We start from the raw sequence: 22,759 nt of genomic DNA, 5'->3' as shown, positions 1-22,759 counted from the left end.
CTACCTCCCAAGGCCAGGGGATTTGTGACCCTGGGGAGTTTTTAAGCAGAAGCCTACAGAGGCAAGGGACTTGTAAAGTCTCTTGGAAGACTCCACCTTCTGCACTCAGGGTGTGTATAGACTACAGGGTTCTGTCAACAAAACTAGACCTGCGTCTACTCTGCCATTCAGTTCTGTCAACATAACGTTGGTGGAACTCAGCAGATTTGTCAACAGCGGTAAACCTCATTCTATGAGGAATAACGCCTTTTGTCAACAGAGTTCTGTCAACAGAGGTCGTTATTGCATCTACACTGTCCTTTGCATCTACACACTCATGTCTACACAGCGACTTGCTTTGTCGACAGAACTGGCTGTCGTCTAGACGTTCTTTGTTGACAGAAGCTTTGTCGACAGTATCTGTCGACAAAACTGTTGATGAAAGCCTGTAGTCTAAACGTACCCTGAGAGTGTCAGAGTGAGGAACAGCCTTGACAAACCATGACCCCAGCCTTCCCCCATAGGGATGGAATCCCCACTTACCACCTGAGCTTGGGCAGGTGTAGCACCTAGTCTGGATTTTGTGGCTCGGGTTGATCACTCATTCACAAAGTCACTTCTTAACAACTTCATTTTTTATTCCAGGCTGCCTACAAAGCAGGGAGCAAAATGTACCCAACTGGGAAGGGCAGGGAAGGAGAGGGCGGAAGGAAGAGAAGAGTGAGGGGGGATTGGATAGGCACCTTTAAGTCCCTGCAGGGGGGTTCCCAAGAGGATGGAGAGAGGCTGGTCTCATTGGGGGCCGATGGCAGAACAAGGAGCAATGGTCTCATGTTGCAGTGGGAGAGGTCTAGGTTGGAGATTAGGAAAAACTATTTCCCTAAGAGGGCGGGGAAGCACTGGGCTGGGTTCCCTACAGAGAGGGTGGAATCTCCATCCCTAGAGGTTTTTAAGTCTTAGCTTGACAAAACCCTGGCTGGGATGATTGAGTTGGGATTGGTCCTGTCTTGGCCAGGGGGCTGGACTTGATGACCTCGTGAGGTCTCTTCCAGCTCTAGGATTCTATGACTCTATGAAGGATCAGCCCCAGGGATCGATCTGCAATCGCTCAGTGTGGCTGTCGTACAGGTACCTACCAGCTGGCCTGGCTGGCGCTGGACACAGGGGTGTGTGGATCGGGTGCTGCCCACCCACAAACTAACTGTGGGAACTGACCAGCGAGCACAGGACAGGAGGTGGGATGAAAGTGGCCCAGCAGGGCAGGAATGGTGAGGATCTGCCATAAACATCACTTAGTTGGCTGACATGGGAGACAGCCCCACACCACCGGGTCTGGTGGGCTCGTGTCCAGTACCCCTGGGGACATGATCCAGCAGTTTCCCTAGCAATGAGGCAGCCAAAGGATTGGAATTTGCCAACAGGAGCTGGGATTCAACCCAGCTCCTAACTCCCCTAGGCTCTCTGTCTAGACACTCCTGGGTCAGGGCAGGGGTGGGCAATCATTTTTGATTGGAAGCCATTTCAGAAATTTTTGAAGTGGCCCTGGGCTGCCCCAGAAGAGGTGGGGCCTCAGAGAGAAGGGCTGGAGCCAGGAGATGTCTGTGATTCCCTGCTACAGACCCTGATTGGTTTAGGGGTGGGAGAGTCTAAGCCCCCCACACTCCCCAGAGAGAACCACCAGCTGTTCTAGGTTCCCATGCATCTGGTGGTGGGAGGAAACTTTGTGTGCTCCCCCCCGCCTCCCTCAGGTCAATCCGGGCTTGGGAGGGGAGGCAGGGAGCTGGCAAGGTCTCCTCCCACCCTGCCCCCATCCTGCAGAGTGCACGCTGCACCCCTGGCAGAACTTGGTGCTCTCCCCCCATCCCCTAGCTCTAACTGGCCTGGAAGTGCGGGAAGCACAAAATCTTTTGCTCCCTGACCCCTGGCCTGCAATGCTTAGAGTCAATCATCTGACTGGCTTAGGAGTGGGGAGCAGCAGAGTCTCCGGGGGCCAGTTCCACCCACGGAGGCGCTTTTGCTCACCCCTGGGTTAGGGGCTGCTTGAGCAGAGTGATGCTTGAGGGGTGTCCGTCTGAGAGGCTGTGTCACCTCCCTGCAAAGCCGCCTCCACCCGGACCCCTCCACAAGAAGCGGCCTTGGCTGGGATTCACAGCCGGGATCTGGCCTGCAGGTTTCTCATCATCTCTTGTATCCAGGGGATGAAAATGGGGATCTTCGTGTAGACCCCAGGAGCTTTGCAAGGCCCCCAGGAAACGATGCCCTGGGCTGTCCCTCCGCACACCAGGGGGCCCCCAGAGTCGCCCTGCAAAATGGAACAAACCACAAATGGAAAATGTCTAATTTCCTGCTTTGTCTGGGGACAGTGACACACCAGACAACCCCCTTGGTCTCTGCTTGGGCCCTTCCATGCCTCAACAGAACTCAGGCTCCCTCCCAATGTCCTGTCCTGCTGGTTTATGCCTCCCCCCATTGATGTGTACAGTGCCTGGCGCAGCGGGGCCTGATGGCTACTGGCCACTCCTGATGGGAACTCTAACACATCAATGACAGCTGCTTATCCAGGAGGCCTGAAGCCAGGAGAGGAGATACCTTTCCAGGGTCGTAAAATTGGGCTGGGTCTCCCACACACATCATGGTGGCGGGGTCGTAGCCATGATACAGCCAGTCCGGGTTCCTCGGACACGCGGCATCTGGCATCACCACCACGTCCATTTCCCAGAGCGTGTCTGGTAACAGCACAGCATCTGGCCAAAGACTGCCCCAGCCGGCGACAGTGCAGAGGGACCCTGGCTTCACTTCCTCATTAGCACGGGGCAGGTTGATGATACCCACACAGCTGTTCAGCACCACATCCGCCTCCAGCTGAGAGACAGGAATGATGGAATTCAGTCTGAGGCCCACAGTTAGTACTGAAACTACAAAACCTCTAACCATGTGATCGGGGGGGTGGGGGATGGGATGGGGCGGTACCTGCAGCAGTGTGAGGTCACTGGGGGCGGGGGATGGGATGGGGGTGGTACCTGCAGCAGTGTGAGGTCACTGGGGGTGGGGGATGGGATGGGGGGGTACCTGCAGCAGTGTGAGGTCACTGGGGGCGGGGGATGGGATGGGGGTGGTACCTGCAGCAGTGTGAGGTCACTGGGGGTGGGGGATGGGATGGGGGGGTACCTGCAGCAGTGTGAGGTCCCTGGGGGCGGGGGATGGGATGGGGGTGGTACCTGCAGCAGTGTGAGGTCACTGGGGGCGGGGGATGGGATGGGGCGGTACCTGCAGCAGTGTGAGGTCACTGGGGGTGGGGGATGGGATGGGGGCGGTACCTGCAGCAGTGTGAGGTCACTGGGGGTGGGGGATGGGATGGGGGCGGTACCTGCAGCAGTGTGAGGTCACTGGGGGCGGGGGATGGGATGGGGGTGGTACCTGCAGCAGTGTGAGGTCACTGGGGTGGGGGATGGGATGGGGCGGTACCTGCAGCAGTGTGAGGTCACTGGGGGTGGGGGATGGGATGGGGCGGTACCTGCAGCAGTGTGAGGTCACTGGGGGTGGGGGATGGGATGGGGGCGGTACCTCCAGCAGTGTGAGGTCACTGGGGGGTGGGGGATGGGATGGGGGCGGTACCTGCAGCAGTGTGAGGTCACTGGGGGCGGGGGATGGGATGGGGGCGGTACCTGCAGCAGTGTGAGGTCACTGGGGGTGGGGGATGGGATGGGGGTGGTACCTGCAGCAGTGTGAGGTCCCTGGGGGCGGGGGATGGGATGGGGGTGGTACCTGCAGCAGTGTGAGGTCACTGGGGGTGGGGGATGGGATGGGGGCGGTACCTGCAGCAGTGTGAGGTCACTGGGGGTGGGGGATGGGATGGGGGTGGTACCTGCAGCAGTGTGAGGTCACTGGGGGTGGGGGATGGGATGGGGCGGTACCTGCAGCAGTGTGAGGTCACTGGGGGTGGGGGATGGGATGGGGGCGGTACCTGCAGCAGTGTGAGGTCACTGGGGGTGGGGGATGGGATGGGGGCGGTACCTGCAGTATCATGATGTCATTGTTTAAAGTCTTCCAGTCATACTGCGGGTGGGGGATCTGCCGTCTCACTTTAATCACTTGCTGGCTCGGTTCCCCATCTTTGATGTTCTGGGCTCCGAGGGTGACAGTGATGTTGCTGTAAAAGCCGAGAGCAGCATGTCAGGGAAGAGATGGACACGTGTTTGTCTGGTTCAGAAAATCCGGTCTTGAAGGGATGGGGTCTCGGGCCTTCCCTTTTGGGCTTGAGTGTCCACTGGGCAAGGAGCGAATTCGCAGCTGGGCTTACTGGCTGCAGCCCCATTGATTTGACCAGCGCTTGGGCTGGACCATGGGTTGCAGAGGCACCTGGAGACTCGCCAACGATCCCTGAGCAGATCAGACCCCTGAGCTCTGCTCCCCCAGCCTGGCCACACCCCGGCCTCTTCCCTGCCCCCAATGCCGACACCAGAGTTCCCGGCACCCCCTCCCCCACTACCTCACCCGCCCCCACGTCCCAGCTCAGAGGCACTTACTCCCCCTGGCAGTGAGCGGCCGTCAGCACAAAGTTCTCCGCCACCAGGAACCCGCCGCAGCGAAACGTCTTCTGTCCATGTTGTATATCCAGATAGGCCATGTAGGGCCTGGAGCTGCGCCGTGCTTCCCATCCCCCGATGATCTCACCTGGGGGGAGACTAGGGTCATGCAAAGAGCCCCTGTGATGCTCCCCTAGGGGATCTGTGGGCCTGGATCCCTACTCCCTGCTCTGCTCTGCCCCACACTGGTCCCTCTGTGGGGCTGGAGGGGAAATCTGCAGCTCTGACCTGGCTGGGGGCAGAACGGGTGCCAACCACCCCAAGAGTGGGGCTCTAATCCCCTTGCCTTGTGTTCACTGCTCTCTGGGTGAAGTTCACCCCAAGCTGGTCCAGCCCTCCACCAGCAGGGCACGGACGGGGCTTCTGTGGCTGCTGCTTCTCCACCCGCCCACGGGGACCAGGGTGGGCTGCTCCTCACGCGACTCAGTGAATGAATCCGACCCCAGGGAGCCCTTTCTGCCCCCAGCTTGGCTGATTTTTCTTGTGCAACCTGACTCTTTCCCTTCACTGCTGGGAGATGTCTAATGGACAATTTTCAGGCTTTGGTGGCTGAAATCCAGGTTATTTGGGGGGTTGTAAGTGCACAGTGAGAATGTATCTCGGGAAAACAACAAATCTTCTGGGATCTGCTTGGGAGAAGGCGCCGGGCGGGTTGGAAAATCTCCCCTTTAAGGAATCACAGCGATTGGCTTTATTGTGGGACCTAGGGAGATCTTACTGTGCTAGTCACTGTGCAAACCCCCCACCCCTTCCCTGAGCAGTGTCCAGTCCAAACACACACAGGCAGAATCATTTTTGTACTTAATAATGAGAGCGTGTTCCTACGGGATTTGGGTGCCTGGTTCCCGTCAGCACCCCATGGAAATAAGAGCCCCAGAGACAGGTTTAATTTCCCCCCAGAGATCCTGGGCTGAGCTGGAAAAGGATCCAATTTTTCTTAGCTCCGAGCCCTTCCCCTTAGTTCCCTGCTCTTGCTGCCCCTCTCCACCATCTGTTCCTTGAGTCTCCTCCGCTGCCCTGCCAGCTCCAAGTAGGACCCACAGCTTGGCAGTGGGGTTCCACAGAAGCCCGCTGGGGGCTGATCCCCCGACTCACATATGCTGAGAGCCCCACAGGTACTCAGGGGTCCCAATAATTCCTTGGCCCCAGGCGGGTCAAGGGAAGACCCTCACTCACCCCACAGCCCCCTACCCTGCATGAGCCCCTCTCTGCACCCCCAGCGCCCTTCCCCCACTCACCAGCCCAGACCCCAGGGGGCAGGAGGAAGGCCCAGGGGAGCAGCCCCACCACCAAGTGCTGCATCATCAGAGCCATCCCGGGCCAGGCACGGAGCCGCTCCCTCAGGCCTGAGTCTTATACGGACCAGGCAGGGCAGAGCGGGGGTAGGGCCGGCCAACTGCAGAGCTCCACGTACACTCCTACCCAGGAACACCCACTGGAGATGGGCCCCGGGCCAAGGTGCCCATTGGGCAATTCTCAGGTCACGGCCGGGCCCACCTAGCGGGAGGTTTCCTCTCTGCTCCGGTCCCTGGCCTGGCGCCATGGCCAACAGGGTCGCTGCCCGTCTGTCTGCCTGGGGCTGTGACTAACACGGCTGCTCATAGCCTGGCCCTGGCTGAGGATGTGGCTAACGCTGACCCTCCCCAACCACCGGTGTCAGAAACGCTGCAGGGCTGATCTGCAGCGAAACGGCCTGCGATTTCAGGGGGGCAGGAGGGACAATTCCTGCCCCTCCTTTCACTCCAGAGGCCAGACCCACTTGCTGGCAATAGGAGACCCGGGGCCTTTTCCCTCTAGGGCAGAGGGAGCAAAGTTCAGCCCACGGGCCGTATCGACCCTTCTGTACTGCCCCGACCTCCCACCTGGGGCTGGCCCCCAGCCCCTCCCCATCTGGCCCCTTCCCCCACAACTTCAGCTTCCCCAGAACCGGGGCAGCACGTTTCTCAGCCCCCCAGCCCTGATGCTCTGGGCGGTGCAGCGGCAGGTCCGGACAAGCAGTGTGGCCATAACACAGCCAGCCTGGGGCACCGGGTAGCACAGAGCAGGGAAGGCCAGAATCAAACCACCACACCCCATGAACCCTCCTACCCGCACCTAAGTAACCTCCCTCTTAGAGACCCTCCTCCAACTGCATCTCATAGACACCCACTCCCCTGCAGCAGTAACGTCCCCATTCGTGCTTCCATCCGGTGTCAGGTCCCAGATGCGACCCTCAGGCCAATGGATTTGCCCGTCCCTGCCCTAGGATGACTCTGAGCTGCTGTCCCTGCTCCACGGACTGATTTCTGCCCTTCCCCATCCTCTTTACAAGGGCTGTGCACAGCGCGGATCAGTATTGGGGCGGGGTGAGAAACCACACCCTGCCCCCTGAGTGTGAGACAGAGACGGGTGGCTCTGATTGCCCTGATACCAGCCTCCCGCTGCAGACCTTGTCTACGTCACACCCAAAACATCTCTGCCCCCCCCCCGCCCTGAGATGTCCAGTGACAGACTCTTCTGCTGCCCCATTCAGTTTGCCCACCCTCAGTGGGGCTCAGCCCCATCCCCTGTCAATTTGGTCTCTGGCCAGTGGCAGAGGTGTGTTACCCTGTGTAGAGGCAATCTGTATAATGGGTCTATAGGGTATACAAAATAGAGTCTGGGAGGCTTCCATTTTGAAGAAGGATGTTTTTCCCACAAGAGTAGCTTCCCGCCAAAACATCTGCATTGCACACGGCCCTCTGGCTGTGCACTCGTCCCCACCGTGCTGCACCCCTCACCAAAGCTGCACTCATCCCTCTAATTATCTGCACACGGCACTATGCATTGCACTCAGCACGCAATGGGCTGAGAAGCGTTCAGGTTCGTCTGGTTCTTGAGGCTCCTTAGGTCTCATACCCTTTGGCTATGTCTACACTGCGCATTGCTGCGCAATAAGATATGCAAATGAGGTGCAAGGATGAATATCGCCACGCCTTATTTGCATACCGAATGAGCCGCCATTTTTGCGGCACAGGCTTTTGCACAAGAAGGAGCTGTCTACGTTGCACTTTTGCAGCCAGAAGATCCTCGACCGGAAAAAAAAACCCCTCTTGCGCAGAACTGATCTGCTGCTTATTTTCAGGTAGAATGGCTCTGCATAAGAGGGTATTTTTTGCACAAGGAGCAGCGTGGACAGCTCCTTCTTGCGCAAAAGCCCGTGCCGTAAAAATGGCGGCTCATTCGGTATGCAAATGAGGTGCTGCGATATTCATCCCCGCACCTCCTTTGCATATCTTATTGTGCAACAATGCGCAGCATAGATGTAGCCTGAGTGTTCGTGTCTATCCACGTATTGATTAATGGTTTTGTGGTGAAGCCTTGTTTTGACTCAGGTGCCACCTACCTGTGGCTGGAGTTATTACAATTGGACTTGGACTTTATCGTCACTTCACGTTCCTTCTGGACCGGATGGTTTTGCTGAAGAGCTAATCATCACCACAGCCTGGGAGAGCCATTATCCATGCGGTCGAGGATCTTCTGGCAGCCTTACGCCCACAGACTGGAGTCACTGCACGGAGGGATCTCCTCGCTGGTCCTCCTTCAAGGCTTTAAATTAGCTTAGAAGTTGCAAGTCGCGAGCTCCAACCGTTTGACATTTTGTAAAGTATTACCTTTAGTGTATGGGTCTTTTCTATCTTCTTTATATCTAGGGATAGGGTGGGTTGTGTTCTTGTTCCTGTTTTTGCTGTTTAAATTTAATACTTGGTTTTGTCCTAAATCTTGTGTGAGCCTGATTATTGGGTCATTTAAGTGTCGGAGATAAGATATGGATTACCAGGTGTACCTCGCTTCTGGTTCAGGGATCATTACAGCGAAGCAGAGCGAGTCTAATTATCTTCTAAATTAGCTTTACTTGATTCGCTGGGTAAGAGGTGTCATCTCCCTATAGGGAATACATCACACAGAGCCAGAAGTCTCCCTGGTCCTGCCATGTCTGCATGGAAGGTCTCGACCAATCCCCCTGCTGCCTCCAGATCAGGTTAGTGACTCCTACTGGAGGTATCACCAACTCTTAGGTGGGCCCAGAACTGGCAAGGTGCGTTGACGCAAAGATCTGGGAGTAATTCTGGATAATTCTCTGAAAACACCCACTCCGTGTGCAGTGTCAGTCAAAACAGCGAACCGACTGGTAGGAATCATTGAAAAAGGGATGGAGAATAAGACAGAAAATCTGTTATTGCCTCTCTATAAAACCCTGGGGCACCCAATTCTTGAATCCTGTGTACAGATGTGGTCGCCTGATCTCCAAAAAGCTACCTTGGCACTGGAAAAAGTTCAGAAAACGGCAACAAAAATGATTCCGGGTTTGGAACTAGTGTCCTCTGAGTGAGATGTTTTCAGCTTAGAAGTCAAGGGGCCTGAAGGGGGCTAGGATCGAGGTCTATAAAATCATGATGAGCGTGGAGAATGTGAATGAGGCAACGTTATTTACTTCTTCTCCAAACTCAAGAGCGAGGGGTCCCCCAATGACAAGAATAGGCAGCAGGTTTAAAACCAACAAAGGGAACCAGAGGGGGAGCCGTGTTTATTTATAACGTTAAAAACAACAAGTGGCCGTGTGGCATCTAGGGGTACGTCTAGACTTTTTCGAAAGAGGCTTGCAGTCTGGACGTAGCCTTTCTGACATTCCTTTCCATTCAACAACACTGTGATCCTCAATTCACACTGAAGAACTGAAAATCACACAGAGACTTTGCAAAGATGGGTATGAACGAGAAGCCCATTAAAGAGCTGGCTTTTTAATCGATCGTTATTCCTGTTTTACGAACATTACAGCCCGGCAGTAGATTTGCTATGTTGTTCTAACAGGCTCTGAATCTAATGAATAAGAAACAGATACATCCCCAGGGAATTACTTGTGGGCTCTCGGTCTTCTGGCTCTCAATTACTTTGGCACCGATTTGTGAAGGTATTTAAGGATTGTTACGCTGCTGGGATCTTCTAATCCAGATGATTAAATCCTTAGCTTCCTTTACAAGCACTTAGCATTCAATGAGGAGAGGAGTTTATAGCACACTGAAGAACAGATATGTATGTAGCCTATCAACTTTTGGCATTTCACCAAAACAGTTCATAACCCATAGAAAGTACATCGCACATGCACAGCCGGTGTCACCCCTGTAGACCCCCCACCACACCCCATGGATCTTCCTCCCTCACTTAAGTCACCTCCCCCTTAGAGCCTCCTCCCAAACCATGCCCCATAGACAACCCCTCCTCCACCTTGGTAACATCTCCATTTGTGCCACCATACAGGGTCAGGTTCCAGGTGCGACTCTCGGGACAACATTTTTGCCCACTCCTACCTAAGGGCATCTCTGTGCTGCTGTCCCTGCCCCAGGCTTTGTTTCTGCCCTTCCCCATCCTGTTTACATGAGCTGTGCATTGATCAGTGTCGGCGCGGGGTGAGAAACCACGCCCTGTCCATTGTGTGAGATGGGTGGCTCTGATCTGCCTGATATCAGCCTCCCAACTCAGACCTTGTGTACGTGACACTCAAAGAATCTCTGCCCCCCTCCGCAGCTGTCCAGTGACAGACACTTCTGCTGCCCCATTCGGTGTATCAGCCTCAGTGGGGCTCAGCCCATCCCTTCTTCAGTTGGTTCCTGGCAAGTTCCTGGGGGAGGCGTCATCTCTACAGAGCCAGAAGCATCCATGGACCAGCCATGTCTGAGTGGAAGGTCCCAGCCGATCCCCCTGCTGCCTCTGGGTAAGTTCAGCGACCCCTACTGGAGCGACTAGCAGCATCCAAGTGGCAGGTGGTTCTAGGCCTGGGAGGGTGGGGAGATGGGTCTCGAATAGAAGTGAGGGGCTGTCACAGCTCACAGGTTGTGCCCACACTTGGCCCCTTGTCTCCTGGGCAGACCCCCACCCTCCAATGCAGCAGCCCTTTCTCAGGGAGTCCACTCCAGTGCGGTGACCCTCTCTTGGGGGCCCCATTCTCACCTGGGGGGTCCGCCCCCCGCCTCCAGGATGGTATCTCTCAGGGACTCCAGCCACCTGCCTCTGCCGTGAGCCCCTTCGGGGCGTCCACTCCCTCTGGACTCCCGGGGCCTCCCTTCCCAGAGGGAATAGCGCCCCCCTGTTCTCTAGACCAGAGCGACTCCCAGCCAGCACAAAACAGGAGAGTCTATTGAGCTTTGAACACAGCAAAGGATCCCTCAGACCTGTCGGCCTGGGCCCTCAGCCCCACGTCAGACTCCCCCTGCAGCAAGCTGAGCCCTGCCTGCTCTGCCGTCAGTCCCCCCAAAACAGCCCCCGTCTTCCAGCAGAGCCTCCAATATCCCCAGCAACAGCCCCTCCCCCGTCTGTTGTCATCTGGTCCCCATCGCCTGCTCACCTGCCGGTGTTTCTGGGCCGGGTGCTGCGGGGGAAGCGACTGATCGAGGTGGCAGGTGGGAATGGGAGCCTTTGATCTGTCTCAGGGTGGGGCCATATCTGAGCCGGCTGGGGCTGGGAAAAGCCGGCACCAGCCCCCATCCCAGTGACCGCAGGGGCAGAGTTTCAGAAAAGCCCCCCAGGGCGTCTGTGACCACGTGATGGGGATGTGGCCATTTCTGTGACACCCTCCACCTGGGAGCTGTGACAGTGCAGAGGGGAAATGACCCAGCAGAGAGACACGTAGCCCCTGGGAGACCCGGTTTGTAGCTCTCTCCAGTGTCACCATAGCCCCCACTCTAACCACTAGACCCCACTGTGCAGGGTCTCTCCACAAGTGGCCTGGGGAAATTCAGGCACCCCACCCCATCGGCTGGGACATTGGCCCTCCCCTTACCATGCACCCTCCATGGCATCGTCCTGCAGGAGCCGACTCCAACTCAGCAGTTTGGCCTTGGCCCCTTCATCTGGTGCAGCCCGTTACGGAAACGGGATGGTTGGTTTCCCTGTGAAATGCTGCCCAAAGAGATCTGGCTTCCTCCCACCGACATGGTGCCCCCCACTGGCCATGTGCATGGAAGGATGGAAGGATGCATGGACAGGTGGGTGGGTGGGATTTGGAAGTTTAGATCCGGTTGCAGCTAGAACTGCTTCAAACCCATCCTCAATTTTCCAGACGTAGCGGCCTCAGGAGTCAGGACAAGTAACAGCACAAGTTGCTTTTCTCCTCTGAGTGACCTTTGTGCCAGTCCCAGTCTGTGGGGACACTTCCCGCCTCCAGGGGTTTGGTTCCCAGCTGCACCCCCAGATCCTCACTGTGCATGACCTCACTGAACCTGGGTGTCTTAGCACCCACCCAAGAGCATGAACCACCAGCCCGGCCTCCCTGTAAGGTCCGTTCCTTCCTGGCCTGGGCAGGTCCAGCAGCTGCTCTGGATGGCAAAGCTCTGGGCTGATATGTCTTTTGCAACATGACTATTACAAGCTAACTGTGGAGCAGACAGCAGGACAGGGGAGCTGAATGAAATGCAGTGAGGCAGCGGAGCTGGGCAGGGGAGGATGAGGGAGAGCAGCAGATCAGCATAGACGTCCCGGAGTTCCCCTCCCGTCAGCCTCACTGCCTCCGGGACTAGGTGAGTTTGGAAGGGGTGGAGGATGCTCCAGGGGCCAGCACATGGGGAAGACACTGAGACGACAGGGCTGGGGGGTTCCAGCAGGAAAGTGCAGGTGGATGTTACGGGGACCAGCTCCCAGAAACCATCACTCGACTGGCTCACACTGGGAAGAACAACAACCCGCTGGGTCTGCCCCAGGGTTTGGCTCCTAATACACACGACCCAGCTGCTCTCTAGCCCAGGGGCAAAACCCAGCCCTGATCGTGGATCGTAAGTCTCCTGATGGGTTGGATGTGACCAGAGTAGAAGGGTGGCTGGGGAGGGGACTGCAGCTTGCAAGGGGGAGGAAACTCAGGTGGGGATGTGGGGCAGTCACCCCTCTGCCGAGCAGGCCTGACGTATGGGCCTCTGCAAGGCACAGGAGCGAGGCAGAGCCAGGCTGTGCAGGGACCCCTGGGGGGACTCAGGGCTGCGGCCGATGCATTTCATCCTGGATCCAGTCGATGAAAGCAGAGACTCTGGTGTACAAACGAGGGGGTATCCCATCCGTGAATGCCTGGGAGACGATGCCCTGGGCTTTTCCATCGCACACCAGGGGGCTTCCGGAGTCACCCTGCAGAACAAACCAGACCACAGATGAAAGACAGCTCAGTGAGTCATTTCCCCACTGCTGACTGGCTCAGTGACACCCCGAAGCCCCCCAGCCTCTCCTTGGCCCCTTTTCAAGCCCAGCCCTTTTGTCTCAGCCCCATCACTGACACCCTCCCTCGGAGCGGCGATGCACCAAGAGCTTCAAGCCAGGGGAAGATTTACCCCTGCAGAATTTCCGCCCTTCTGTGGTTGCCCCGCACACAGCATGGTCGCCCGGTCGTAGTTCAAATACTTGGAGCACTCCTCATCCTTCACAACCTCCACGTCCACCTCCCGCAGCACTTCGGCAGCAGATGAATTACGTTCTGCAATAGTTCGGCCCCAGCCAGCGACACTGCCCACCGTACCGGGCTCCAGCCATTCACCGATCCCAGGCAGGGGGATGGTTTTCACAAATCTATTCAGCTTCGCAGGCTTCTCCAGCTGTCACACAGGAAGGGTGAATATGAATATCAGAGTCACACTAAAGGGAAAAGGGATGAACATCACCCCCAGCAAAACCTCCCAAAGACATTTGCTTCTAGGCGAGGGTAGGGGATGGAATATAGGTTGTACCTGCAGCAGTGTGAGGTCACTGGAGGTGGGGGATGGGATGGGGTGGTACCTGCAGCAGTGTAAGGTCACTGGGGGTGGGGGATGGGATGGGGGCGGTACCTGCAGCAGTGTGAGGTCACTGGGGGCGGGGGATGGGATGGAGGCGGTACCTGCAGCAGTGTGAGGTCACTGGGGGTGGGGGATGGGATGGGGGTGGTACCTGCAGCAGTGTGAGGTCACTGGGGGTGGGGGATGGGATGGGGGTGGTACCTGCAGCAGTGTGAGGTCACTGGGGGTGGGGGATGGGATGGGGGTGGTACCTGCAGCAGTGTGAGGTCACTGGGGCTGGGGGATGGGATGGGGGTGGTACCTGCAGCAGTGTGAGGTCACTGGGGGTGGGGGATGGGATGGGGCAGTACCTGCAGCAGTGTGAGGTCACTGGGGGTGGGGGATGGGATGGGATGGGGTGGTACCTGCAGCAGTGTGAGGTCACTGGGGGCGGGGGATGGGATGGGGGCGGTACCTGCAGCAGTGTGAGGTCACTGGGGGTGGGGGATGGGATGGGGCGGTACCTGCAGCAGTGTGAGGTCACTGGGGGTGGGGGATGGGATGGGGGCGGTACCTGCAGCAGTGTGAGGTCACTGGGGGTGGGGGATGGGATGGGGGTGGTACCTGCAGCAGTGTGAGGTCACTGGGGGTGGGGGATGGGATGGGGCGGTACCTGCAGCAGTGTGAGGTCACTGGGGGTGGGGGATGGGATGGGGCGGTACCTGCAGCAGTGTGAGGTCACTGGGGGTGGGGGATGGGATGGGGGCGGTACCTGCAGCAGTGTGAGGTCACTGGCGGTGGGGGATGGGATGGGGTGGTACCTGCAGCAGTGTGAGGTCACTGGGGTGGGGGATGGGATGGGGGCGGTACCTGCAGCAGTGTGAGGTCACTGGGGGTGGGGGATGGGATGGGGGTGGTACCTGCAGCAGTGTGAGGTCACTGGGGTGGGGGATGGGATGGGGGTGGTACCTGCAGCAGTGTGAGGTCACTGGGGGTGGGGGATGGGATCAGGTGGTACCTGCAGCAGTGTGAGGTCACTGGGGGTGGGGGAAGGGATGGGGGCGGTACCTGCAGCAGTGTGAGGTCACTGGGGGTGGGGGAAGGGATGGGGGCGGTACCTGCAGCAGTGTGAGGTCACTGCGGGTGGGGGATGGGATGGGGTGGTACCTGCAGCAGTGTGAGGTCACTGGGGGTGGGGGATGGGATGGGGGCGGTACCTGCAGCAGTGTGAGGTCACTGGGGGTGGGGGAAGGGATGGGGGCGGTACCTGCAGCAGTGTGAGGTCACTGCGGGTGGGGGATGGGATGGGGTGGTACCTGCAGCAGTGTGAGGTCACTGGGGGTGGGGGATGGGATGGGGGCGGTACCTGCAGCAGTGTGAGGTCACTAGGGGTGGGGGATGGGATGGGGTGGTACCTGCAGCAGTGTGAGGTCACTGGGGGTGGGGGATGGGATGGGATGGGGTGGTACCTGCAGCAGTGTGAGGTCACTGGGAGTGGGGGATGAGATGGGGGTGGTACCTGCAGCAGTGTGAGGTCACTGGGGGTGGGGGATGGGATGGGGGCGGTACCTGCAGCAGTGTGAGGTCACTGGGGGTGGGGGATGGGATGGGGGCGGTACCTGCAGCAGTGTGAGGTCACTGGGGTGGGGGATGGGATGGGGGCGGTACCTGCAGCAGTGTGAGGTCACTGGGGGTGGGGGATGGGATGGGGCGGTACCTGCAGCAGTGTGAGGTCACTGGGGTGGGGGATGGGATGGGGGCGGTACCTGCAGCAGTGTGAGGTCACAGGCGGTGGGGGATGGGATGGGGTGGTACCTGCAGCAGTGTGAGGTCACTGGGGGTAGGGGATGGGATGGGGGCGGTACCTGCAGCAGTGTGAGGTCACTGGGGGTGGGGGATGGGATTTGGGTGGTACCTGCAGCAGTGTGAGGTCACTGGGGTGGGGGATGGGATGGGGGTGGTACCTGCAGCAGTGTGAGGTCACTGGGGGTGGGGGATGGGATCAGGTGGTACCTGCAGCAGTGTGAGGTCACTGGGGGTGGGGGATGGGATGGGGGTGGTACCTGCAGCAGTGCAAGGTCACTGGGGGTGGCGGATGGGATGGGGGCGGTACCTGCAGCAGTGTGAGGCCACTGGGGGTGGGGGAAGGGATGGGGGCGGTACCTGCAGCAGTGTGAGGTCACTGGGGGTGGGGGATGGGATGGGGGCGGTACCTGCAGCAGTGTGAGGTCACTGGCGGTGGGGGATGGGATGGGGTGGTACCTGCAGCAGTGTGAGGTCACTGGGGTGAGGGATGGGATGGGGGCGGTACCTGCAGCAGTGTGAGGTCACTGGGGGTAGGGGATGGGATGGGGGCGGTACCTGCAGCAGTGTGAGGTCACTGGGGGTGGGGGATGGGATGGGGGTGGTACCTGCAGCAGTGTGAGGTCACTGGGGTGGGGGATGGGATGGGGGTGGTACCTGCAGCAGTGTGAGGTCACTAGGGTGGGGGATGGGATGGGGTGGTACCTGCAGCAGTGTGAGGTCACTGGGGTGGGGGATGGGATGGGGGCGGTACCTGCAGCAGTGTGAGGTCACTGGGGGTGGGGGATGGGATGGGATGGTACCTGCAGCAGTGTGAGGTCACTGGGGGTGGGGGATGGGATGGGGGCGGTACCTGCAGCAGTGTGAGGTCACTGGGGGTGGGGGATGGGATGGGGGCGGTACCTGCAGCAGTGTGAGGTCACTGGGGGTGGGGGATGGGATGGGGCGGTACCTGCAGCAGTGTGAGGTCACTGGGGGTGGGGGATGGGATGGGGGCGGTACCTGCAGCAGTGTGAGGTCACTGGGGGTGGGGGATGGGATGCGGCGGTACCTGCAGCAGTGTGAGGTCACTGGGGGCGGGGGATGGGATGGGGGCGGTACCTGCAGCAGTGTGAGGTCACTGGGAGTGGGGGATGGGATGGGATGGGGTGGTACCTGCAGCAGTGTGAGGTCACTGGGGGTGGGGGATGGGATGGGATGGGGTGGCACCTGCAGCAGTGTGAGGTCACTGGGGGTGGGGGATGGGATGGGATGGTACCTGCTGCAGTGTGAGGTCACTGGGGGTGGGGGATGGGATGGGGGCGGTACCTGCAGCAGTGTGAGGTCACTGGGGGCGGGGGATGGGATGGAGGCGGTACCTGCAGCAGTGTGAGGTCACTGGGGGTGAGGGATGGGATGGGGGCGGTACCTGCAGCAGTGTGAGGTCACTGGGGTGGGGGATGGGATGGGGTGGTACCTGCAGCAGTGTGAGGTCACTGGGGGTGGGGGATGGGATGGGGGCGGTACCTGCAGCAGTGTGAGGTCACTGGGGGTGGGGGATGGGATGGGGCGGTACCTGCAGCAGTGTGAGGTCACTGGGGGTGGGGTATGGGATGGGGGCGGTACCTGCAGCAGTGTGAGGTCACTGGGGGTGGGGGATGGGATGGGGGCGGTACCTGCAGCAGTGTGAGGTCACTGGGGTGGGGGATGGGATGGGGGCGGTACCTGCAGCAGTGTGAGGTCACTGGCAGTGGGGGATGGGATGGGGTGGTACCTGCAGCAGTGTGAGGTCACTGGGGGTAGGGGATGGGATGGGGGCGGTACCTGCAGCAGTGTGAGGTCACTGGGGGTGGGGGATGGGATGGGGGTGGTACCTGCAGCAGTGTGAGGTCACTGGGGTGGGGGATGGGATGGGGGTGGTACCTGCAGCAGTGTGAGGTCACTGGGGGTGGGGGATGGGATGGGGGTGGTACCTGCAGCAGTGTGAGGTCACTGGGGGTGGGGGATGGGATCAGGTGGTACCTGCAGCAGTGTGAGGTCACTGGGGGTGGGGGATGGGATGGTGGTGGTACCTCCAGCAGTGTGAGGTCACTGGGGGTGGGGGATGGGATCAGGTGGTACCTGCAGCAGTGTGAGGTCACTGGGGGTGGGGGATGGGATGGGGGTGGTACCTGCAGCAGTGTGAGGTCACTAGGGTGGGGGATGGGATGGGGGTGGTACCTGCAGCAGTGTGATGTCACTGGGGGTGGGGGAAGGGATGGGAGCGGTACCTGCAGCAGTGTGAGGTCACTGGGGGTGGGGGATGGGATGGGGGCGGTACCTGCAGCAGTGTGAGGTCACTGGGGTGGGGGATGGGATGGGATGGGGTGGTACCTGCAGCAGTGTGAGGTCACTGGGGGTGGGGGATGGGATGGGATGGGGTGGTACCTGCAGCAGTGTGAGGTCACTGGGGGTGGGGGATGGGCTGGGGTGGTACCTGCAGCAGTGTGAGGTCACTGGGGGTGGGGGATGGGATGGGATGGTACCGGCAGCAGTGTGAGGTCACTGGGGGTGGGGGATGGGATGGGGCGGTACCTGCAGCAGTGTGAGGTCACTGGGGGTGGGGGATGGGATGGGGGCGGTACCTGCAGCAGTGTGAGGTCACTGGGGGTGGGGGATGGGATGGGGGCGGTACCTGCAGCAGTGTGAGGTCACTGGGGTGGGGGATGGGATGGGGGCGGTACCTGCAGCAGTGTGAGGTCACTGGGGGTGGGGGATGGGATGGGGTGGTACCTGCAGCAGTGTGAGGTCACTGGGGGTGGGGGATGGGATCAGGTGGTACCTGCAGCAGTGTGAGGTCACTGGGGGTGGGGGATGGGATGGGGGTGGTACCTGCAGCAGTGTGAGGTCACTGGGGTGGGGGATGGGATGGGGGTGGTACCTGCAGCAGTGTGAGGTCACTGGGGGTGGGGGATGGGATGGGGGTGGTACCTGCAGCAGTGTGAGGTCACTGGGGGTGGGGGATGGGATGGGGGCGGTACCTGCAGCAGTGTGAGGTCACTGGGGGTGGGCGATGGGATGGGGGTGGTACCTGCAGCAGTGTGAGGTCACTGGGGGTGGGGGATGGGATGGGGGCGGTACCTGCAGCAGTGTGAGGTCACTGGGGGTGGGGGATGGGATGGGGGCGGTACCTGCAGCAGTGTGAGGTCACTGGGGGTGGGGGATGGGATGGGGGCGGTACCTGCAGCAGTGTGAGGTCACTGGGGGTGGGGGATGGGATGGGGGCGGTACCTGCAGCAGTGTGAGGTCACTGGGGGTGGGGGATGGGATGGGGCGGTACCTGCAGCAGTGTGAGGTCACTGGGGGTGGGGGATGGGATGGGGTGGTACCTGCAGCAGTGTGAGGTCACTGGGGTGGGGGATGGGATGGGGGTGGTACCTGCAGCAGTGTGAGGTCACTGGGGGTGGGGGATGGGATCAGGTGGTACCTGCAGCAGTGTGAGGTCACTGGGGGTGGGGGATGGGATCAGGTGGTACCTGCAGCAGTGTGAGGTCACTGGGGGTGGGGGATGGGATGGTGGCGGTACCTGCAGCAGTGTGAGGTCACTGGGGGTGGGGGATGGGATCAGGTGGTACCTGCAGCAGTGTGAGGTCACTGGGGGTGGGGGATGGGATGGGGGTGGTACCTGCAGCAGTGTGAGGTCACTAGGGTGGGGGATGGGATGGGGGTGGTACCTGCAGCAGTGTGAGGTCACTGGGGGTGGGGGAAGGGATGGGGGCTGGTACCTGCAGCAGTGTGAGGTCACTGGGGGGTGGGGGATGGGATGGGGGCTGGTACCTGCAGCAGTGTGAGGTCACTGGGGGGTGGGGGATGGGATGGGGCGGTACCTGCAGCAGTGTGAGGTCACTGGGGGTGGGGGATGGGATGGGGGCGGTACCTGCAGCAGTGTGAGGTCACTAGGGTGGGGGATGGGATGGGGGCTGGTACCTGCAGCAGTGTGAGGTCACTGGGGGTGGGGGATGGGATGGGGGTGGTACCTGCAGCAGTGTGAGGTCACTGGGGGTGGGGGATGGGATGGGGGTGGTACCTGCAGCAGTGTGAGGTCACTGGGGGTGGGGGATGGGATGGGGGCGGTACCTGCAGCAGTGTGAGGTCACTGGGGTGGGGGATGGGATGGGGGTGGTACCTGCAGCAGTGTGAGGTCACTGGGGGTGGGGGATGGGATGGGGGTGGTACCTGCAGCAGTGTGAGGTCACTAGGGTGGGGGATGGGATGGGGGTGGTACCTGCAGCAGTGTGAGGTCACTGGGGGTGAGGGATGGGATGGGGTGGTACCTGCAGTAGTGTGAGGTCACTGGGGGTGGGGGATGGGATGGGGGCGGTACCTGCAGCAGTGTGAGGTCACTGGGGGTGGGGGATGGGATGGGGGCGGTACCTGCAGCAGTGTGAGGTCACTGGGGGTGGGGGATGGGATGGGGCGGTACCTGCAGCAGTGTGAGGTCACTGGGGGTGGGGGATGGGATGGGGGCGGTACCTGCAGCAGTGTGAGATCACTGGGGGTGGGGGATGGGATGGGGGTGGTACCTGCAGCAGTGTGAGGTCACTGGGGGTGGGGGATGGGATCAGGTGGTACCTGCAGCAGTGTGAGGTCACTGGGGGTGGGGGATGGGATGGGGTGGTACCTGCAGCAGTGTGAGGTCACTGGGGTGGGGGATGGGATGGGGGTGGTACCTGCAGCAGTGTGAGGTCACTGGGGGTGGGGGATGGGATGGGGAGGTACCTCCAGCAGCATGATGTCATTTTTTAAGGTCTTCCTGTCGTACTGCGGGTGGGGGATCTGCCGGCGCACGCGGATACGTTGTTGGCTCGATTCCTGTTTCCGGTTTGTGATGTTGTGGGCTCCAAGGATGACGGTGATCTCTCTGCAAAGGCCAAGAGCTACACATGGGCCATTGGGGGCAGGATGGGACGTGCGGTCGGGGATGAGCACACGAGGTTCCCACTCTTGCACAGCGACGTGGGGGGCACAGGGCAGCCTGGGGATCTCAGGCCAAGATCTCAGCCTCAGCCTCTGACATGGAGGAAGATCTGTGGCTCTTGGGGGCTCTGTGAGCTGTGGCCTGGGCAGGGCCTGGGTCTGGCTTGCTCAGGAGGGGGGAGGAGGCACCAGGAGTGTTTCTCTTCGGGGGGCAGCAGAAGCACAAAGCCCCTGCCCAGTGGGGTTGGGATCCCAACTTCTCTCAGCACCAGCCGCTTGTGCTGCTGCCCTGAGCTTCTCTCCCCATGGCCCCTGGGTCTGTCCCCCTGTGTCTCTGTCTTGCTCCCAGCTGGATCCACAAATGGGTCCATGCCCAGCCCCCCAGCCCACCACCCTGCAGAGCTGATCTGGGGGTGAGACTCCTCCCTGCCTCACACTGGGCAAGGGGCCAAACCCCACCTAGGCACCCTGGACACAGCCCCAATGATATACCCAGCGCTGGGGCTGGGCCGTGGCTTGCAGAGGCCCCTAGAGTTTTGCCGACACCCCCTGAGCAAATCCGACCTCTGGGCTCTGCTCCCCCAGCCTGATCCTTCCCTGCCCCCCATGCCGGCACCAGAGTTCCTGGCTATTCACTGCCCGCTTACCCCTCCACCCCCACATCCCAGCCCAGAGGCACTTACTCTCCCTGGCAGTGAGCGGCCGTCAGCACAAAGTTCTTCGACACCAGGAACCCGCCACAGTGAGTGTAACTGGCTCCACATTGTATTTCCAGACAGGCCATGTAGGGACGGGAGTGGGGCCGCGCTTCACACCTGCTATTGATCCCTGTTCAGGGGGAGACCAGGTTCATACAAAAGGCCCCATCCCTGCTGGATATTCACAGCCTCACCTCACTCCCCCCTCACCATGATGTTCTCCCTGGGGGATCCATGGGCCTGGATCTTGGCCCGTGCTCCTCTCTGCCCCACACCAGGCCCCCCATGGGGCTGAGGATTGAACCTACAGCTGTGATTATGCAGGGGGGGAAGTGATGTCAAAAGACCCTGGTGAGAGCTAAACATTGTCCTGAATTCGTGGCCTTGGGTGTCCGCCACCTGCCACATTGGGCCAGGGGGACTTTATCTCCCGCTCAGTGAGGGCTTCTCTGCCCCTCCCGTGACACTTGGTATCTGTGCACTTCCCCTTTCTCCCTGGTAGTCATGGGAACAGGAGTAGCAAGCTGTGTCCCCATGCACAAGGGGGATACCCACCCCCACTCTCCCGAAACGGGGACCCTCCATTGCACGTTCTCCCACCCCCACCTCCTGAGGGGTTGGGTGTGAGCAGAGCAGAAGAGAGGCTGGGGGAGGGGACTGCAGCTTGCAAGGGGGAGGAAACTGAGGCTGGGCTGTGGGGCATTCAGCCCCTCTGCCGAGCAGGCCTGACGTCTGGGCCTCTCCAAGGCACAGGAGCGACACAGAGCCGGGCTATGCAGTGACCCCTGGGGGGACTCAGGGCTGCAACCGACCCATTTCATCCTGGATCCAATCGATGAAAGCAGAGACTCTGGTGTACGTGACAGGGCCGATTCCATCCATTGATACCGTGGAGACGATGCCCTGGGCTTTTCCATCGCACACCAGGGGGCCGCCGGAGTCGCCCTGCAGAACAGAACAGGCCATGGATGGAAAATGGCTCAGGGAGTCGTTTCCCCAGTGCTGAGCAGATCAGTGACGCCGTGATGCACCCAGCCCCTCCTTGGCCCCTCATAAGCCCAGCCCGCTTGTCTCACCCCCATCACCCACACACTCCCTCGGAGCGGCCATTCAAGTGAGGGGCAGATTTACCTGTACAGTATCTCCGCACTTCTCTGGGTTCTCCGCTTCCAGCATTGTCGCTGGGTCGTACGTATAATTCTTCTCCTTTGAGAACTTCTTATCCTCCAGCACCTTCATCTTCACCTCTTGCAGCACCCCACTGACGGTGCCACCCCAGCCAGCGGCACTGCCCACCGTCCCGGGCTCCACCCTTTCACCGGTCTCAGGCAGGGGGATGGTTTTCACAAATCTATTCAGCTTCGCAGGCTTCTCCAGCTGTCGCACAGGAAGGGAGAACATGAATCTCAGGATTGCACTAAAGGGAAAAGGGATGAACATTAAAGGTTTAGAGAACATGACCTATGAAGCCAGGCTTCATGAACTGGGCTTGTTTAGTTTGGAAAAAAGAAGATGAAGGGGGGACATGAGAGCGGTTTTCAAATATCTAAAAGGGTGTCACAAGGAGGAAGGAGAAAATGTGTTCCTCTTGGTTTCTGAGGACAGGACAAGGAGTAATGGGCTTAAAGTGCAGCAGGGGAGGTTTAGATTGGACATTAGGAAAAAATTCCTGTCAGGGTGGTCAAATATTGGAATAAATTGCCAAGGGAGGTGGTGGAATCTCCCTCGCTGGAGATATTTAAGAACAGGTTAGATAGACATCTGTCAGGGATGGTGTAGACGGAGCTTGGTCCTGCCTTGAGGGCGGGGGGCTGGACTCGATGACCTCTCGAGGTCCCTTCCAGTCCTATGATTCTATGCAGCAGTGTGAGATCACTGGGGGTGGGGGATGGGATGGGGCGGTACCTGCAGCAGTGTGAGGTCACTGGGGGTGGGGGATGGGATGGGGGCGGTACCTGCAGCAGTGTGAGGTCACTGGGGGTGGGGGATGGGATGGGGTGGTACCTGCAGC

General features: G+C 59.7%; 3 protein-coding genes across 3 annotated transcripts; all 3 read right to left on the bottom strand.

Moving 5' to 3' along the window:
- Nucleotides 1-2,125: 2,125 nt before the first annotated feature.
- On the bottom strand, nt 2,126-5,870 carry LOC102455167 (mast cell protease 1A-like). The gene is made up of 5 exons (XM_089774178.1): nt 5,804-5,870; nt 4,506-4,653; nt 3,994-4,129; nt 2,569-2,841; nt 2,126-2,281 (listed from the first exon to the last, which is right to left on the bottom strand). The coding sequence occupies exons 1-5, from the start codon at nt 5,868-5,870 to the stop codon at nt 2,126-2,128; spliced, it is 780 nt and encodes a 259-aa protein (XP_089630304.1).
- Nucleotides 5,871-12,542: 6,672 nt separating this feature from the next.
- On the bottom strand, nt 12,543-21,333 carry LOC149521005 (mast cell protease 1A-like). Its single transcript, XM_089774177.1, has 5 exons — nt 21,300-21,333; nt 20,734-20,878; nt 19,853-19,994; nt 12,893-13,153; nt 12,543-12,692 (listed from the first exon to the last, which is right to left on the bottom strand). Exons 1-5 carry the CDS (start codon nt 21,331-21,333, stop codon nt 12,543-12,545), a joined length of 732 nt encoding a protein of 243 aa, XP_089630303.1.
- Nucleotides 21,133-22,237, bottom strand: LOC149521004 (granzyme-like protein 2). The gene is made up of 2 exons (XM_089774490.1): nt 21,880-22,237; nt 21,133-21,693 (listed from the first exon to the last, which is right to left on the bottom strand). Exons 1-2 carry the CDS (start codon nt 22,204-22,206, stop codon nt 21,544-21,546), a joined length of 477 nt encoding a protein of 158 aa, XP_089630616.1. The 5' UTR covers nt 22,207-22,237; the 3' UTR covers nt 21,133-21,543.
- Nucleotides 22,238-22,759: the final 522 nt, after the last annotated feature.

Source organism: Pelodiscus sinensis, chromosome 30, assembly GCF_052426305.1.
Source record: "Pelodiscus sinensis isolate ZL-2025 chromosome 30, ASM5242630v1, whole genome shotgun sequence".
In the NCBI taxonomy this organism is placed as follows: domain Eukaryota; kingdom Metazoa; phylum Chordata; order Testudines; family Trionychidae; genus Pelodiscus; species Pelodiscus sinensis.
The sequence above is the reverse complement of the archived record's forward strand: the minus strand, read 5'-3'. Positions and strand labels throughout refer to the sequence as shown.

What these genes read in the sequence shown, in the direction of transcription:
- LOC149521005 (XM_089774177.1), bottom strand. Translation starts at nt 21,333, where the DNA reads ATGGAGGGTCCCCGTTTCGGGAGAGTGGGGGTGG. An exon ending in ATGACATCATGCTGCTGGAG is followed by an intron (nt 13,154 to 19,852) that starts GTACCTCCCCAT and finishes CCTGTGTGACAG; the next exon opens with CTGGAGAAGCCTGCGAAGCT. An exon ending in AGGGCGGAAATTCTGCAGGG is followed by an intron (nt 12,693 to 12,892) that starts GTAAATCTTCCC and finishes TTTGTTCTGCAG; the next exon opens with GGTGACTCCGGAAGCCCCCT.
- LOC149521004 (XM_089774490.1), bottom strand. Translation starts at nt 22,206, where the DNA reads ATGTTCTCTAAACCTTTAATGTTCATCCCTTTTCCCTTTAGTGCAATC. An exon ending in AGTGCGGAGATACTGTACAG is followed by an intron (nt 21,694 to 21,879) that starts GTAAATCTGCCC and finishes TCTGTTCTGCAG; the next exon opens with GGCGACTCCGGCGGCCCCCT.
- LOC102455167 (XM_089774178.1), bottom strand. Translation starts at nt 5,870, where the DNA reads ATGATGCAGCACTTGGTGGTGGGGCTGCTCCCCTGGGCCTTCCTCCTG. An exon ending in GCCGCTCACTGCCAGGGGGA is followed by an intron (nt 4,130 to 4,505) that starts GTAAGTGCCTCT and finishes CGGCTTTTACAG; the next exon opens with CAACATCACTGTCACCCTCG. An exon ending in AATTTTACGACCCTGGAAAG is followed by an intron (nt 2,282 to 2,568) that starts GTATCTCCTCTC and finishes TCCATTTTGCAG; the next exon opens with GGCGACTCTGGGGGCCCCCT.